The sequence below is a fragment of the Camelus dromedarius genome, chromosome 9 (assembly GCF_036321535.1).
Source record: "Camelus dromedarius isolate mCamDro1 chromosome 9, mCamDro1.pat, whole genome shotgun sequence".
NCBI classification, from domain to species: Eukaryota; Metazoa; Chordata; class Mammalia; order Artiodactyla; family Camelidae; genus Camelus; species Camelus dromedarius.
Window position 1 is genome coordinate 14,199,364 of NC_087444.1, and position 19,476 is coordinate 14,218,839.

At 40.3% G+C, this 19,476-nt stretch overlaps 2 protein-coding genes across 2 annotated transcripts; one reads left to right on the forward strand and one right to left on the reverse strand.

Moving 5' to 3' along the window:
• Positions 1-2,597: 2,597 nt before the first annotated feature.
• On the reverse strand, positions 2,598-10,074 carry TAF13 (TATA-box binding protein associated factor 13). Its single transcript, XM_010975894.3, has 4 exons — positions 9,983-10,074; positions 9,102-9,180; positions 5,353-5,450; positions 2,598-3,879 (listed from the first exon to the last, which is right to left on the reverse strand). Exons 1-4 carry the CDS (start codon positions 10,007-10,009, stop codon positions 3,709-3,711), a joined length of 375 nt encoding a protein of 124 aa, XP_010974196.1. The 5' UTR covers positions 10,010-10,074; the 3' UTR covers positions 2,598-3,708.
• LOC116154730 (small nuclear ribonucleoprotein G-like) lies at positions 7,849-8,079 on the forward strand. The gene has a single exon (XM_064489565.1). The coding sequence runs from the start codon at positions 7,849-7,851 to the stop codon at positions 8,077-8,079; it is 231 nt and encodes a 76-aa protein (XP_064345635.1).
• Positions 10,075-19,476: the final 9,402 nt, after the last annotated feature.

The window sequence follows — 19,476 nt, forward strand, 5'->3', positions numbered from 1 at the left end:
TCTAGTTAGAATTAATATTACAGTTTTTACTTAAGAAAACCAGTTTAAATACAGTAAAACCAACAATTTCAAGTGAGTCATAGATATCTATTAGACACTCTGCTTGAGCAACTAATAAACATGATAACTAAAAAAATAAAAGGCATGAATTTTTTAAAGAGAACTTCACTTCAAACAAAATAAAGGGAGCTACTATAGATCAAAAGAAATTTAGACATACCAACCAAATGCAATAGGTGACACCTTGTTTAGATTCTGTTGCAAACAAACTGTGGGAGGCAGGAAAACAGCCCCCAAAAGATCTCCATGTCCTAATCCTCAGAACCTGTGAATGTTACCTTACATGGTAAAAGAGACTTCGCTGTGTGATTAAATAAAGGACCTTGAAATGGGGAGCGTATCCTGGGCTATCCAAGTGCATCCAAATATAATCACATAGGCCCTTAAAAGCAGAGAAACTTTCCCAGCTGGGGGTTAGGGGAAGCTATGACTTTGGAAGACTTAGAGAGACGCAACGTTGCTAGCTTTGAAGATGGAAGGGGACCATGAGCCAAGGAATGCAGCTTCTAAGAAGCTGGAAAATGTAAGTGAACAGATTCTCTTCCAGAACATCCAGAACATACGGAAAGGAACGCAGCCCTATTGGTACCTTGAATTTTAGCCCAGTGAGGCTAAAACTTCTGACCTGGAAAGCTGGTAAGATAATGAATTTGTGTTAAGTCACTAAACTTGCAATAACTTGTAATAGCAGCAATAGAAAACTAATAGACAAACTCAAAGATATTTTGAGACAAATCAGGAGATTTAAATAGGGGTTGGGTGTTAGAAGGAATATTGAGAAATTAGTGTTAATTTGTTATGGTATGATATTAGTATTTGGGCTTTTTTTTTTTCTTTTTAGAGATACATACTGAATGATACGATATCTGAGATTTGCTTTAAAATAATACTGCCCCTCCCAGTAGGTAAGACATTAAATTAGCAAAAGGTTAACTGTTGAAGCTGGGAACTCATGATACTATTTTATTACTGTGTATACTTGAGATTTTTCATAGTAAGTTTTTAAAAAGTGAATTAATTTAGGAGAGTACACCTGAACACTATAGATCAGCACTGTCCGAAAGAATATTGTGTTAATGGAAATGTATTAGCAATGTTCAGTGCAGTAGCCACTAGCCATGGGCTATTTGGCACTTGAAAAATAGGTAGTGCAACTGAGGAATTTTAATTTCAATTTTATTTTAATTGACTATATTTAAATAGCCCCCATGTGGTTAGTGGCTATCATATTACACAGTGCAACTCTGGAGAGCCATGTTGCCTTACTGTTAGAATTCAGTTAATAAGTAAGCTCATGAATCAAGTCAGTGCACAACTGTTGTTTCTATCTGCCCAACCTCTCTTTCCTTTTCTTGGTAACAGCAGTACTCAGCTCCCAGCCCGACTCCAAGCCCTTCTTCACCACAGAGGTGGGGCATAAGAACCAGGCTATAATACAGCTTCTTCCTGGCCACAATGATTGGCCCAAGAATAATGACCAGAGCCAGGACAATCACACTCCTTGCTTGGAATCTTCTGTATTAGGAAGTGAAGGAGCTCCCTTGATCAGGAGTTGTATGGATGGACTCCTAGAACTGCTGGCCATCATATTCCTTTGACACACTGAGGCTCCTAAGAAAGTAAAACCAGTATTAGGATAAAAATGGACAGTCTTGATTCCCTTCAAGTTTTTAGATCCAGTCAACCCTGGAGTCAACTCCATCCCTTCTTTCTCTTGTTTCAGTTTTATAAGCTGCCAATACATTCTTTTCTTTTTGTTTAATTTGCTTACACTATTTTTGAGTTAAGTTCTAGCATTTGCAACCTAAAATAACTCTTAATAGAAAATCCCATAAAAAACTTCTTAATGCCAGGGTCATTAAACTAATGGCACTGCTATAAGCTAAACTGTGTCCCCCTAACCCCGGTCTGACTATATTGGAGAGAGGGCTTTTAAGGTGATTTATTAATGTTAAATGAGGTCATAAAGGTGGAACCCTTATCTGACAGAACTGGTGGCCTTATGAGGGAAAAACTCCAGAGGTCTCTCTCAGCCATGTGAGGGCGCAGTCAGAGGGCAGCTATCTGCAATCCGGGAAGAGTCCTCATCAGAACCTGACCATGCTGGCACCCTGATCTTACACTTCCAGTCTCCAGAACTGTGAGATAATAAATTTCTGTTGTTCAAGCCACCCAGTCTGACATTTTGTTATGGCAGTCTAAGCTGCCTATGACAGGGACCCAGTATAAGTCTCTGAGTACAAGTTACTAACAGGGTGAAGTAGACCTTGAATAGCAAAAATAGTAATGGAGTCATCTTTTATTATTCCACTCTCATTCTTGATTTCAGTTTAGACTAAAGTAGCTTCTTAATTGGTTTTTGCTTTTTTAAATGACAAAAATATCAGCCCAGCTATCTTGAATCCCATTATCAACTCAGGAGTATTACAAGAATAATATAGAAAAAAAGTTTTTAGTGAAATTAAGCAGCTAGAATTCTATTACCAGTACAGGGGAGAAAAGCTGATAAATCACATAGTCAAATTCAAGTATTCATCTTTTTTAATTTTTCATACTTTATTCCTTGTATTGATAGGTTAGGAAAGTAAAATTTTCCTAAGTACTGATTCATAGATAATGTTCAAAGCAGCACACAAAACATTCAGTTTCACAAAGAGTAATATTCAATGATCCCTTTAAACACAATTTTAATCATTTCTTTAAGCTAAGTGCAAGAATAATACAATAAGCTAAATACACACAAAACCTGTATATCCTGAACTACAAAAGTGGTTTCCATAGCAACATATGGTTTTAGTCAGGAACACATTTCCACAGTGAACAAGTACTAACAAATATGTTAATAAAACATTAATGCAAATGCTTAGCCTGCCATCAGCTTTTTCAGCCATGCCATTCTTGCTACAGAAAGCACTTACTATTCGAAGCTTTAATCTGGACCTAGGAAAATGAGTTCTCTTAAAACTTGACAAATAGTATATTATAAGCCCAAAAGGTTTTAAATCAAATAAGCCTTCCAACACAAAAGGAGTCACATAAAACTTTCAGTTTCTCAAAAAATAAAATTTTTAAAAATCACTCTTGTTATCTAAAGAGTATTAAAACAAATTATCTTAAGACAAATAAACACTCCGACAAAAGGCTGTATTTTCTTATATCATTTTCTCTTTAAAAGAAACACAAATCAGTTCACTACCTTTTTATAACTTCTCAGAATACTGTAGTCTAAAAACTTTAGAATACATAAAACACATCTTTATGAGTGATCATGAAGTCAAAGGTGCCTTTTAAATTTCAAGTTTTAAACAGCTACAGTACAGCCTACAATGGCACAAATACACCTAATATATAAACACTGCTTCATTTAAATGGTCAAAAGTCAGAAGGAACTGAATGGTTTGCAAGGGTACTTTGACATACGTGTGGTCATTAAAATCCAATAAGTAATTCAAGTATGGTATATAATGGCAGGCAATTAAAGGCTCAAATATCACTCTAATATCAAAGACATGAAAATAAAGACTGAAAACTTTGTGGTTCTCCATCTTTCATTCACATGGCTAGAAATCGGGACCTTACTGTGAAAAATACAGTTATTAAATGTGATTTCCCCAGAAGACAATGAAGCTTCAGAAAGTATAAAAGGTATCAAGATCCATAGTTTGCTTCATCAAATGCTTTTCTAGCTCGTTTCAGTTCTTCATTCATAGTAAGCAAGTCTTTAACCCTAGCAAACTTTCTTGGATCCTTTCGAATCAAAAAGACGATATCTTCAACTTGTACACGACCTTGTCTTCCAATTGACATTGCCTTGTGAGTCTATTACAGAGAAACGTATTAAATTCAATTAATTTTTTAAAAGTCTAATATTTTATCCTTTTAATTTGCATTTATTTAATGCTGGTGAGTTTGTAGACTTTCTTTTCTGACCTATTATAGCTATTCATTTGTGAACTGTCTTTCTATTAATGTCTTTTGTCCACTTTCTACTGTTATTAGCAAAGTTTCAGTGCTTTATAGATATTTTTAAATATTAAGGACATTAAAACTATCAAATTCATTGGTGTTTCTTTTTTGTGTTTTGATATATGCAATTTCTGTCTCTGTTTGTATAAAATAATATCATAAGTTTTGTAACCACCCACTTCATTTAAACTTTGTGTTTATCTCAGCAGCTGATAAATATTGGAGTTTCCTTAAATGAAATATCATCCCTTATCATTATATACTCATACTGTGCAAAAACAAAGGTTCATCATAGCATTATTTCTAATAACTAAAAAGGGAAACTAAATACTTAATAAGACATTGGACAAACAAATTTGAGTACATCTAGTCAGTTAATATAATGAACCCATCAAAAACATCAGAGTATTCAATGATACAGGGAAAATGCTGTGGACTTACCTACGTGAAAAAAGCAGGTTCCATGACTCTATATACGATATGATTTCAATTTTATAAAGTTTGAAAATATATGCAAAAAGACAAAAAGATATTCACCAAAATCTTAGCATTAATGGAAGGATTACAGATTTTCATTTTTTTCCCTACACTTTTTAATACTTTCTAAATTTAATCAATATTACTTTCATAAGCAGAAAAAGATTTTTTAAAAATGCACACTCTCTGACCCAGTAACTTCATTTCTATTTTTCTGTATGAAGGAAATAATCTAAAACCCAGAGTAAAAATTCCTAAGAACTTAACACAACCAAACTCAGAACCCCCATCCCTGTGAACATATCCAAAGAAGGTGGAAATTTCATGAATATGGTCATTCAAACTTATCTATCCAGTTAAAAAAAAAACAGAGAAATGGTTACACATATTAGAAAATAATTTAAATAAAGTTTATGTGGCTATTAAAATAATTGTAATTAGAACACAGGAAATATGTATTATAAAACTGAGTAAAAAAATGTTTACTATGATGAACACTACTGAAAACACTATGTATCTTTATAAAAATACTGGAAGGGGGAAATTTATGTTGGATGATGGGATTATAAGTAATATTTTAAATTTTATTCAAGGATCTTATAATTATGTCTTTCTAAATAAAATTCAGAGGAAGGGACAGAGTATATTGTGTGTGTGTAAATGTGTGTGTTTATATATATCTCTCTCTCTCTCCAACCTTAATGATAAATAGTAACCAGTAATATCCACAAAACAGGCACTCAAATGGATAGCTTATTTAAAAAGAATGCCATAGTTCTAGTCTTATCCAAAAGTTAGAATTTCAGATCTATTCCTCAATTAACTAAGACCAATTACAAAAAAACTTACCATTTCAGTGATGAACTCTATGACAAGGTCTTCAAGAATATCCACTGACTCAGTGTAAGGATTCTGGTCATCCCCAAACCCATACATCATACATCGTACTGTAAAAGAACAATCATTTTTGTTTACTTCAACAAATCTGACAATTTGACCAATACTTTTTTCAAATTACAATTAAGTCAAGTTAGAAAATATTAGTATCAAAGTGTATTTACGTTGTACTTACTATCGCCAAGTATGGATTTTGGTGTAAAACGTTTTAACCACTGCTCATAACCTTCCCTAGGTAGGAAATCCCCTTCCCTCCCAGCTACTGAACCCTGACATCAATATTCCTTCACTAATCTCTATTATCTACTCACCAACAACCCCAGAATACCTTTAAGTAGGAAACTTCATGGCAGGGACAGGATGAGTAGCAATGGTTTAGCCTTTACTGGGAGAGTTTTCTCTTTCTCTCTCTTTCTCTTTCTTTTTCTTTTTCTCTTTCTCTTTCTCTTTCTCTTTTTCTCTTTCTCTCTCTCTCTCTCTCTCTCTCTCTCTCTCTCTCTCTCTCTCTGGGGGGGGGGGCAGTGGGGCACTGGAAAAAAGAAAGCGAAAATCTTTCTGATAACTACCAAACATGAGAGAAAGTACTCCAATTACCTTCTTCTAGGAAGAAAGGGTAATCAAAAGAAGAAAGCAAAGGGCTTACTATACAGAATCTTGACATTTCATTCCCTGGATCAAAGCAACTGCTAGCAAAGCCCTTCAGGCTTCATCTGAAGGAGCCACAGAAAATGCAAAAGAGAGGGAAAGTCTAATAAAGAGTATTAAAAATAACTGCTAATAGCTAAAACTTGTATACCCCTTACTGCATGCCAGGCACTGTCTTAGGCTCATTTAACCCTCACAACAATCCTTTAAAGTAGAAACTATCATTATCCCCACTGCACACAGAAAATTGAAGCAGAGTTAAGTGATTTACCCAAAGTCACACAGTGAGATGGAACCTGAATTTGAACCCAGATGATCTGGTCCCAGAGTCTATATTCCTACCCACAACGCTTCTTGGTAATTTAGGGCTGATGGGATCCATACAGATTCTTATCCTATAGCCTATAAACTCCCAGTTAGTCCATGGACAAGTTTTGAGGAGTTCTGGAACCCTTCTGAAATTCCATACAAAAATTTTATACATTACTTGTGTGTGTGCATTTTTCTGAGAAGAAGAATCAACCCTTATCAGATTCTCAAAGAGGTATATAAATACTAAGAAACTCTGTCATATGTTAGAAATGTTTTGTATCTTGTCTGACTGTTGGTTACAAGCGTATGTATGCATGAAAATTCATCAAGCCGTTCATTGAAAACTGGTACGATTTATTGTAAGTTCTACATTTAAAAAAAAAAAAGGAAGGAACTCCTAGAACACTTCTAAAGGCAAGAATGAGTACATTGGGAATAATTTCCTATTTAGGAGAAGCAAAAACGAGTAGATCTATGAAGAAAGTAGACCAGCCCATGGAAGAAAACAAAGTGGTGACTTGGAAGCCAGCCCGGGACAGAGAAGTATCCCTAGGGTTCATTCTGGCAAGCGCCCTCAGGTCCAGATATAGGAGGGAGAGAACAAAAACAGGAGCCAGTATTTCCTCCCCTCTCTCTTTTTTGGATTCTAAAATTATTTTTGTCTTTTTTTTTTTTTTAAGATAACTTCAGACTTAGAGAAGAGCTGCAAAAATAGTATGGCGTTCCCAAATCTCTATATCGTTTCCCCTTATGTTAACATCTTACATAACTAAAGACATTTCTCAAAACTAAGAAATTAATACTGGTACAAATACAGAACATATTCAGTTTTCCCACTAATGTCCCTTTTCTGGTCCAGGATCCCACACTATTTAGCTGTCATGCCTCCTTAGTTTCCTCTGTTCTGTGACAGTTCTTCAGATATTCCTTGTCTTTCATAACTTTGACACTTTTGAAGAATACAGGTCGGTTATCTTGTAGAATGTTCTTCAATTTGTGTTTGATGTTTTCTCATGATTAGAAAGGGTACCACAGAGATGACGTACTCCTTAATGCATGGTATCAGGGGTACATAATGTCAACATATATTACTGGTGATGTTAACTTTAATCACTTGGCTAAAGTGATGTCTGCCATGATTCTCCACTGTAAACTTAATACTTTTCCTTAAATGTTTGAGGAAGATACTCTGTTATTTACATTTTGATGGGGAGAATTCTCAGTAGGGAAATATACTTGGTGGAAAAGGTAAAATTTAGGGAAGTATGTAAACTGTATTTGGTTAAAGGGTCTGTAGAGACACAAACAAATAGAAGTGAATGCTTTGAAACTCTGTGTTTTATTAGCAAAAATTAAAAAGAAAAAAGAATTAGGAGAACAGATCTTGGTCAGTATGATATATGAAGATTCAGGTAAGACAAGGAGAAGGCGAGTGTGAAGTGTGGCATGAATTCTGTTTGGAGGCATCTTCGAGCTCACCGAGTGGCAATCATGAGCAAAGCTCACCCTCCCGAGGTGAAGAAATTTATGGACAAGAAGTTATCACTGAAATTAAATGATGGCAGACATGACCAAGGAATATTGTGGGGACTTAACCCCTTTATGACTCTTGTGATAGATAAATGTGTGGAGATGGCAACTAGTGGGCAACGGAACAACACTGGAAAGGTGGTAATACGAGGAAATAGTATCACCGTGTTAGAAACCTTGGAACGAGCATGAGAAATGGCTGTGCCTACCAGAGAAATCAGCTGCTTCCACATGTTCCCTCCCCACATCTTGCTGTGATAAAAATTGGGTCGTGTACATTTTCTTATTGAACTTTTTTTTGTTAAATAAACTATTAACAGTCACACACACACACAAAAGACAAGGAGAAGGCTATGAAGATTCTGAATTCTTGTCATCACAAAAATAAAGCGATCCAAGCAGAACAAAGGCTCCTGGTAAGAACTGACTATGTGAACATCACTCTGCGATGCTCTAGCGGAAAAATCCCCTTCTTATGCTGACATAAGAAATAAAACCACACACGAATGGAGCAAAAAGCATCAGAAATGGAATAAGGGGTGAACAACTTTAGGTGAGAAATTGAGGTATGGCAAGGGATCTGAATGGTTAAAAAAAAAAAAAGACATCCTGACTCTGTAGTTACAAGAGCATTTGGGAATGCTTCCATCTGAACCAGCATACATAAATAAACCAGGTATTCATGTGTCATCTCACCAATACTATATGTAAAGGACCAAGACTGAGAGGTGGAGAGCACATTCTCATGGTGCCTTTCAGGGGCCCACCTGGATCATCAGTAGTAGCAGCAGCTCTCCTTCTTGTTGCTGCCAAAAAGAGTCAAACCTGTCTACTGAGGGAGTAGAACAGAGAACCAAAACCTTATAATCTCTGTGCCATTAGACTGCCTCACGTTGTTGCCCCTCCTGCCTCATGCATTGCTTTAGTCCAAAGCCCCAACTTAATTTTTACCCTCAGCATCTGTTCCAGGATCCAACATAGCCTCTGGCTTACAATCAAGTGAGTCCCTGCTGCAAAGGTATACACACACACACACACACACACACATATAAATTGGGGTTAGGATCATTATTATCTATGCATCACAGGTTAAACAACTTAAAGGCAAGTCTGAGAATATTGTCCCTATACACATTCACAACAATAAATCTCCTTTGAATGGACATATCCAAAAGTTTTTATCTATAGTAAAATCACTGTCAAATACTACTTACATTCTTTAGAAAAAAGTCTCTTTCTTTTACCCTGTCCACCTTCTGCACCTCCTCCAATTTCTTCATTTTCTTCTTCAAACTACAAGATGTATGTATAGATATGTTAAGCACTGCATTTAACTTTCTAATAATTAACATTTTTCTCCATCTTCAACACTGATACCATGCCAGAAAGCCTAAAGCAAGCAGCGAGAAACCATGAAACCTTAGCATTTTAGGGGCCTTAAAAACTATCCAACTTCGGACTCATGCAGGAATGGCTTTTACAATGTCCCTAACAAACGTACTGCCTCTCCTGAAAGGGTTCCAATGACCATATGTTCTCTTTTTTAACCAACTAAGCTGGCCTATTTCTAGATAGTTTTACTATTAAAAGAGTTGATACTGAATCAAGGTAAGCAAAACTAGTATTTACTAAGCACTGCTTCCCTTAAGTAAGACTTAACCCCATTTTATGACATGAAAACAGGCTCGAGATTAAACAACTTCCTCACAAAGAAAGATTTTGAAATCCATGTTCCCCGACTTTCGGTCCATTATTTTTTGACTACTTCACAGTAAGTATATAATTTTGGTAGCAGTTGAATTGTTGGTTCATAATGAGCGCTAACGGCTTTGTCCTCAAATGATTCTCTAGGTGTTCCAAAGGGTGGCAAATGTGGACCAAAATCAAAGAGCAGGAGGTCACCCTCCTACTCTTCCTTCACGCCCTGCCCCGCGTAGTAAAAGATGAATCCGAAGGGAAAGGCTAGCTCTGGGTGAAGTCTTTGATTCTCTCGGCTGAATTCACTAGGAAAAAGACCCGATTCTGAACTCCGCCTCCGCTACTGTGCCCGAGGAAGTACGGGAAAAAGCGGGCTGGAACAGAGGTGGTCACTCACGGTGGGGTCTTCTTCTTCATCTGCCATCCCATCAGCCAGCCACCTCCAGCGGCCACCCGCTTCCCCGCGAGCTGGTTTTACTACTTCCTCTGCGTCACTTCCGGCGGCGCGCGCCGAGCCGGGGCGGGGCGGGGCAGGGTGGGGCGGGGCGGAGCAGGGCGGGGCGGAGCAGGGTGGGGCGGGGCGGGGGCCGGGGGCCGCGGGCCGCGCCGGCGGGAGAGGAGCGTGCGCGTCCCGCCTAGCGGCAGAACCCCGGCAGTACTTAGAAGGGGAAGGAGGACCTCTCGGGGAGAAGGAATTAAAAATTAGCAAAGAAAAGGTGGGTGGCTCCTTGTCACCCTGAATTTGCTTTTGCGTATCGGATCACGCTTCCTGATTTGGGACTGCGAAGCTGTGCATCACTGAGGGACTAGCCAAGGATGTATTTAAACAATTTCAACAGCCTAGAGTTGTACTACTACTTATTGCCAAGCTCTGTATTGGTTATTGGGGATATTGTACTTCACTAGCAGTTCTCACGGGGGTGTTACCACCCCTTAGATTGGGGATTTAATTTTTGTGGGTGTTATTGGTTTGTTTTGGTTTGTTTCTTTTAATCAGAACAATGATTAGGAAAAACCACCGACCTTAGAAGGCCAAAGCTCGGGATGTAAGGTGTTCTGCAATGCAAGAAATGATGCCACACAGGGAAAGGTTGCCCCACGATACACTATTTCTGAGTGTCCTGCTAAACATTCCTGTGAGTGAAAAATCTACTCATAATTATCTGGGCCTAGAACATAACTTTGTTAACTTACAAACACAAAGCATTTTTGTATGCTTTAAGGTACGCTGAATTTTCTAGGAATGCAATTGTAAGAAAGTACATATATTGGTCCCCACCCCTATCCCCACCCCTTCCTGGCACGGGTTCCTAAAAACCCTTATAATTTGCTAACTGGTAAGAGCACTAGGAGTATCTCCTGTTCTAATATCTGGTCTTTGATATCCACCCCATACCCCCTCAACACACACACACACACAGAGGATTACTAAAACTCTTGTAAATTCCTAAGTGATAAGAGCACTGGCAACATCTTTTGTTCTCATGAGGCAACTCTGGCTGGGCTCCTGGATGGCTCCTGGATGGCGGCTGGTCACCAAAAAGACAAGCTATGATTAGAAGCTTGGAACTTTCAGCCCTCTTCCTGCCCCCCACCCCACCTCCCCAACCAATTCTCCAGAGGAGAGGGGGATTGGAAACGGAGCCGATCCCTGATCATATATGAAATGTTGCAGAAAAGATGTGTTACAGCTTGGTGTTACAACTCAGTTATGACAGCAACCTGGATCCCGGCGAGAGACCCAACAGCACTGGGACAGTTGGAGAACTCAGGTTTATTACGCCAGCGGGCCCAGAGGAGTTAATACTCCAAGCTCTGGACCCCGGCTATAGGTTTACACAGGCTTTTATAGGCTGCCAGTTTACACTTTGCAACATCATATACAAATAAGGTATAACAAAAGTTGACTGTTTAGGAACAAATTTTGTAGAAATGGACCAATCAGGAGTGCGCTCCATGCACATGAAGTACTACAAAAGGACCAATCAGAAGTTAGGGAAATGGACCAATCAGGAGTGAAGGAAATAACCAATCAGGAGTGAGCTCAGGGAACCAATAGAATTTTAGGGTTAAGTAAGCAGTTTCAGAGGCAAAAAGTGAGATAGAGCCTCTGGGCCAGGGAACTGGATGGTGCTGGCAGGAGAGTATTAAGTGGCCCTGCCTGGGGGTCCTGCCGGTCTTTTTATGGGGCTTCCCACCTCAACACAAGACGTAACAATTCCAGTAGTAGGGGGTTCAGAGAGCTTCCAGGTTGGGGAACACATCCACTTACCTGAAGGGTTAATGCACCCTAACTTCGTGGAAGCAGAAGCTCCATGCTCAGAACCCTCCCAGACCTTGCCCTATGTGTCTTTTCATCTGGTTCCTTTATCATACCCTTTAATAAACTGGTAAACATGTTTCCCTGAGTTTTGTGAGCTCTTCTAGGAAATAACCAAATCCAAAGGGGAGGAGGTCGTGGGAACCTCTGATTTGCAGCGAAGTTGGACAGAAGTCGTGGATAACCTGGGGAACTTAGTACTTGTAATTTGCTTCTAAAGTCGGGGGAAGTCTTGTGGGACTAAGCCCTTAATTAGTGGGATCTGACACTGTCTCCAAGTAAATAACGTCAGCATCGAGTTAAATTGTAGGACACCCAGCTGGTGGTGTAGAATTGTTTGGTGTGGGGGAAAACCCCACATATTTGGTCACCAGAAGTGTCATAAGTGAATGGTTCTGTGTGCAAGTAAGGGAGAAAGATACACAGGAAGGAAAGAACTGGGAGTGTTTTCCCAAAACAGCAACTACCCTGAAATTTGAGAGTTACAGTACTTTGTTTTGTTTGCAATGTACCAACGGCTGTGAGCCATTTCAGGAAATAGTGTCATGAAAAGCCATATCACTTGTAACAACTTCAGTAGCCAATACTCACTGGAGTCAGTCTGCATTTGTAGCTCTTGCATTCATGGTGACTCTACATATAGATGCAAGCCTCTGAAATCATTACACCCTCTAGTGCAGTCATGCCTAAGCATTTACATATTGAAACACATTTAATTTATTGTCTTTATTTTACCTTTATATTACAGTCGGGACATAACATTTTTTAATTATGGGGGTAGTTAGGTGTATTAGTTATTTATTACTGTGTAACAAATTATCCCCAAACTTAGTGGTTTAAAGTAGCGAACATTTATCACACAGTTTCTGTGGGTCAGGAATCTGGGTACTGTTTAGCTGGGTATCTCTGGCTCAGGTTCCCTTATGTTGCAGTCTAGGTGTTGGTTGGGCCTAAATCTCATCTGTGGTATCGATGGGAAAGGATCCACTTCCCAAATCACTCACATTGTTGTCAGCAGGATTCAGTTACTTCCTGTTGTTAGTTTAAGGGCCTCAGTCCTTCACTGGCTCTTGCCAGAGGCCTCCCTCCATTCCTTGCCACAATCCTCTTCATAGGGCAGCTTACAACATGGCAGCTGACTTCTCTCAGAACAGATGGGGGTGAGAAGCAGAAAGAACATCCCAGACCACAGTTTTTTTTTGTTTTTTTTTTTGTAACCTAACCTTAGGAATGACATCTATCACTTCTGCCCTATGCTATTCACCAGAAGTGAGCGAGTGCAGCCCACACTCAAGAAGAGAGGATTACACAAGGATGGAAATATCAGGAGGTAGACATCACTGGGGGCTACCTGAGAATCTGCCTACCATAGTAGGTTATATTACTTGTGAATTTCATTGCAGAATAATAAAGCAGCCATTATAATATATTTGTTATTTAAGGAGGATTGTTGGGTCTGAAAGGATTGAGAACTGCTATGTTAGGTATTGATGAAACACTGGCCTTGTCCAGGGGATCAGGTATAAAATATTCAGTGTCCATTATCAGGGGAATGGAGAGGTAAAATGTACTGAGTGTATACCAAGGAGTACTACGCAGCAATGAGAAGCAACAGACTAGCAACGTGGACAGAGCTTAGAAACATAGTGCTAAATTTAAAAAGAAGAAACACAATGAGACCTATAACAAAATACATACACACAAGAAACATATTTTACAGGAACATATAAAAAAGCATAGACATCAAATACATTAGAAAGGTTCCAGGGTAGGAGAAATGAAAATAGGGATAAAGGGAATGCATAGAAATGTAACAAGTGAAGGACCTGGGAACAGTCAATTACAATAGTATGTCATGACCCATGCAGTGTGAATAAGTCAACATTCTGAACCTGAGATCCAAAATATAACAGGGGAAAAAAAATACAGTGTTGTGAGCAGAGCAGAAATGAAGCCTGGAGAGTGAAAATCATACTGTGCTTCTACGAGCTGTTTCAGGTGGGTTGCCAGAGCCAAGTTTGTTGAGTACAGACGCAGGAAATGAGGCTGGAAGGAAACTTAAGTTCCAGTATGTAAGGCCTTGAATGTTTTCTTCAGAGACTGAACTTCCTTCAAAGTGCAGAGTTCCTGGGAGGTCTTTAGGCAGAAGAGTCACATGACCCAACTTTTAAAGAAAGATCACTTTAGCAGGGAGACCACCTAGGATGAGAGATGGCTGGAACCTGAATTAAGACTAAGGAATTTTAGCAGTAGAATTCACAGGACTTTTTGCCTGAATTAATCTGAGAGCTGTGGAGAGAGAGGTTTATATCCAGATTGAATGCTATTAATATGAACTGGAAAAGGAACTGGGGAGGGAAGGAAATCAGTTCAATCTGAGTTTGAGAGTCTGGAGATGTCCTGTAGACAGATGGAAGTCTGGAAAATCCAGAGAAATCAGGACTAGAGAAAATGGCAAGGGAGACATCAACACAAGGGCAAGCTTAAAAACCACACAGGAACAAAAGTGAGAGAAGGAGGCAAAGGGCAGATCCTCAGAAACAGTCCATCAGGGATAGAGAGATAAGAAATGGTCCAAGAGGCAGCAAAAGATAGAAGAAGAAAAATGAAGAGGGGGAAGAAAGAGAGGAGGAGGAGAGTATACAGCTGACCCTTGAACAACATAGGTTTGAATTGTGTGGGTCCATTTACACGTGGATTTTTTTCAATAAATATCTACTACAAGAAGTTGCTTTTCAGCATTACCTTCATGAACTCAATAATCCAGTTCCACAAGGCGACTTCAATTATTCATGCAACAAATACTTATCAAGCACTTGTAGATGTTCAGCACTTGCTATGTGACTGTGGATAAAATGACAACATAAATACAAGCCTCAGGTTCAAGAATGTAGCAGGGGGACATGAGTGAAATAGATATTGTATGCTCCAGAATCTTATGATGGGGAAAGGGACACAAGAAGGTCAGAGAAGCCTCCCTTTGATGCAGGAAAACAGATGTGGAGCATGAGGAGGACTGTGTCCCAGGTCTCGGTTGAGCCCCTGGGACATGCCCTGCCAAGTGTGGGAACTTGGCTTCGCACAGGAAAGAATTCAAGTGCAAGCCACCGTTGAGTTAAGGTAGATTTATTTAGAGAAATACATACTGCATAGAGTGTAAGGCAAGAGAAAGGCAAGGAAACAGGTGTGGGAATTGGATGGTCAGTCTAAAGTAAATGTTAGTACACACTCCATAGAGTGCGGGCCATCTCCAAAGGGTAGAGAGAGTGCAAAGGGCCACTAGGCGTTGTGTTGTCACTTTTTATGGTCTCAGTAGCTTCACATGCCTACAGGTGGGATCAATCCAACTGCCCTGGGGAAGGGGCTGGGATTCCCAGGGATTGGGCCACTGCCCATTCTTTGGCGTTTTGCAGTTAGCCTTGGGGCTGCCATGATGCCCGCGGGCATGTTATTTGATCACACTGTTACGATGAGCATATAATGAAGCTCAAGATCTACTAGAAGTTAAACCTCTTAATCCTCAAGGCCAACTAGGAGGTGAATCTTCCACCATTTTTGTTGCTGTCATTCCTTGAGTTGCTGTGCCCTGCTCCCTTCCCTCCTGTCTCATGGGTCCTTGGCTTAGCATAGGAAAGAATTCAAGAGCGAGCCACAGTTGAGTGAAGGTAGATTTATTCAGAGAGACACACTGAAAGGCAAGAGAAATGCCACAAGGTGTGGGGGTTGGGTGCTCAGATTAAAAGTAGGTACACATTCCATAGACAGAATGTGGGCTGTCTCCGAAGACAGCGAGAGAGAGAGGCGGCTGCGAGGCGCCAAGACGCCGTGTTGCTGTTTTTTATGGGCTTGGTGGCTTCATATGCTAATAAGTGGAAGGACCAGTCTTAGGGGAAGGGGCTGGTATTCCCAGGAAGTTGGCCATTTCCCACTCTTGGACCTTTTGTGGCTAGCCACGGGACTGCCATGGTCCCTGTGGGCATGTTACTTACCATGTGAATATATTACAATGGGCATATAATGAAGCCCAAAATCTACTAGAAATTAAATCTCTCATCATCCTGAGGCTCAAGGCCTACTTGGAGTTGAATCTTTCACCATTTTGATGTTAATTGCTGTGGCACTCCTTGAATGGCTGTGCCCTGCCCCCTTCCTGTCTCACCTTCAGCAAATGAGGTTTTGTTACAGCGGGCAGATAGCTAGATACAAACAGAGAAAGCGGGCCAAATGGCAGGAATTGGGCAGAAAGGAGAGACACGGGCCAAATACAGGAAAGTATACATCATGTAAGCACCAGGGGTCCCTGGGCAGAGAAGGAAAAGCAGGAACCTCTAGACTGATAAGTGGTCACAATTTTGGGGGTGATAAGCAGCCTGGAGGCCAACGAGGAAGATGAGAAAAGGCAGGAATTTCCAGTGTCCAAATGTAACCTTTTGCTCATTGTGCCCTCATTACAATAAAATTAGCCTTGCAGATTAAAGTACCCATCATGCACCAATGCCATGACACTTACGATCTAGACTAAATAAGGACAAAAATCCCTCCTCCCTTTGGGAAGCTAGAGTTGGGATGAAAATCTGGGAATACGACCCCAGATCTTTCCCTCCCCAATGTATATTCTGCCCATTCATTTTTACACCCTATGTAACCAACTTGATGAATAACACTCGGGACAGCTGCTCACCTGAGCCTATTCCCTCTCTGCTTGAGAATGTACTATCCATCCCTTAATAAATCCTCACTTTACTTTTTTTAACTACTGTGTCTCGTCTCTGAATTCTTTCTGGGATGGGACAAGAACCTGGAAACGAGTTACATCTACCGGCAACAGTCTGAGCTGAGGCCTGAGAGATGAATGGAGTTAGGCAGTGAAGGAGGAAGGGAAGACTGTGCCGCGCCCCAAACTTATCTTGTACTTTCCCATCTTCAAGCCTTTGATTACACTGCTCTTTCCCACTTCAATACCTTTCTTTTCTATTGAAATGCTACATGACTTCTGGGCCCAGCTAAAATGTCTGCCCCTCCATCCAGTTTTCCCTGAGCTCTCCAGCTGAAAGCACATACTTACACTCCCACAGCACTTAGTTTTCATTTTCCTGCAACACTTCTTTCTACTGTATTTTCTGATTACTTATACACACAGCTTGTCTCCTATACGAAGTGTGTTTCTCATTCACCTTTGAGCTCCCAAAGGCTAGCACATTCCTTAGACTTAGGGGTCCCGGAACAAATATTTGTAGCATAAATTAATGCCTCTTTGACATCCCTTTTCAAATATGTTGTGATTCAAATGAAGCTATTGTTGCAAGCTGTGCCTTTGGGAGTGAACTTACTCTTTGGTTAAACCAGAATGCCACAGTCATGGTCCCCGTGACTGATGAGCGTTCACCACAGGGACTGCAACAAGCCTAACAAACAGGCCACTGTTCTTGACTGACAGGCGTTTGGCAACAACTGCCCGTCCTCCAGTGGAAGCTGAAATGAACTGAGGAAGGACTGTCTGAACTGAGTCTCCAGGCTGTGGGGCTCTATTGATTCCTTGCTTTTGGGCTGCAAGAGCCAGTGACCCAGGCTTTGGTGTGAGGCTATGGGGCTTTTCGGGATGACAGAAACACTGATGCTTAGAACAAAATCATCAAAGATCGGTATCAGTGGACAGCATCCTAATTTGAGGCAGTGTGATAACAGGGGAAGGGAGCTTTGAAGTCAGACAGACTAGCTCTGTGATCTCACCCTTTTGCCTTCTTTGAGCTCAGATTGCTCACTGGAAAAATATTCTGCAAAACAGTTGTGAAGATCAAAGATAATGTCTTTACACACACAATGCCTGTGCTCTACTAAAATGTGTTTATTCATCTATCTTCCCCAATATAGTTTGTTCCCTGAGGGCAGGGACTCGTTTTTTCCTCTATTTCTGAAAACTTGGCAAAGTGCCCAGCACATAGTAGACACTAGTAAATATTTTTTAAATAAATGAACAACAACACTAAAAGGTAACATTTATTGGAGAACTTACTTCATGCCAGCCATTGTTGTAAATAGTAATTCATTTAATCCTTCAACAACCCCAGAAAGGAGCAACCATTATAACCCAATTTTATAGGGAGAAAACAGAATAGAATTTTTAAAAATATGAAATTCTTGGTACAACTAATTTTGAAGTAAAAATCTGCTGAGATTCACTTTATTTAATAAAAAAAGGTAAAATACCTTTTAAAACCTGGGAAAGAAAAAATATGGTGGTGGGAAAAAGGAAGGAAATAAATGTTAGAGTGGGAAGAGCAGGAAGAAGAAAGACAGACACAAGGAAAAAGAAGAAACAGTAGGATATTGTGGACTAGCGCTATCCTTTGAACTAGTAAGGAGACAAATTTTTCAGCTGTGATTTCTGTCCTTAGCAGTTTTTTCCGGCAGGAGGATTTGTCTATGTACGTGCACGCATTTATTTGCTTTGTCTTATTTTGTCCTCTACTGCTTCCTTAGTTTTTATTCTTTTTTGTTTGTTTCTGCATTTATGAATATTTCCGCAAGGAGCCTGTCCTGCGTCGGAGTTTTTTTTTTTGTTTTTTTTTTTTTTTTGGCTGGCTTCTCCACTCCAGTTTTATTTGGTAGCTGTTCTTCTGCGTAACCAAGCCGGCTGTAGCCAGCAGATGGCACTGTAGCAAGAGGGATAGAGGGTCCCTTTAGGACCTTGACAACAACTGCGGACTAGTAACCTTATTTCAGCCTCGGAGAACTCAGTTGCACTTTCGCCCGCACTCTAATAAGGCAGCTGGTCGAGTTGTGTGCAATTAAAGATTTCAATGTGTAAAACGGGATCTGTGGCTATGTCTCCTCCACCCTGCCCCTACCATTAAACTGACGATATCTTTCGTCAAGTTGTGGAAGTGTTGTGAGAAGGGCTGTCTCGATGTCGCCGATTCCGGGTCAAAGTGGCAGAGGTGATCCCAGCATTAACTAAACACAGGAGATATTCGAGACAATCCTAATAGTTTAAAGAAAAATCTATACAAACAGGCAATTCTCTGAACGTTTCCCGACAACGTGAAGCTTTAGCATATGAAATATGAGACTTGTTTGTTATAATGTTCCTAATTTCATTTGAAAGTTCAGACGCAGCCTAACTATCCAGATTTCCCTAAGGAGTAAGAGCGAGCCGCGCAGCAAGGGCAGTCCGGAGGCCGCAGGTGCCGCCTCTTAACCCCTGCAGTCCGGGTTCTTTTAAATGAAAGCTGCAGACGGAGACCTTTCCGTTGTAGGTGGGCTGCAGCTTACAGACACACCAAAACGCACACACAGAGCATCTGCCACAGCGTAAAGTGTAAAACTGCACGCCTTTACCTTTTCAAACACAACGACGCGAGCAGGTTAGGATACGTCCCAGCACTAACTCTACAGGGGCACTCAAACGGGACTTGGTTACCATGGCCACGCAAGAAGCCTCATGGATCGCGCTCTTCTTACCCGCCTGTATTCACGCGAGCTCCCCGGACGCAGGCTCCCTAGCTCGGCAATCTGCTAGTCACTTCTGATTTGCGTTCAGCGCTCGCCTCTCTGCCCTTGCGCCTGCGTAC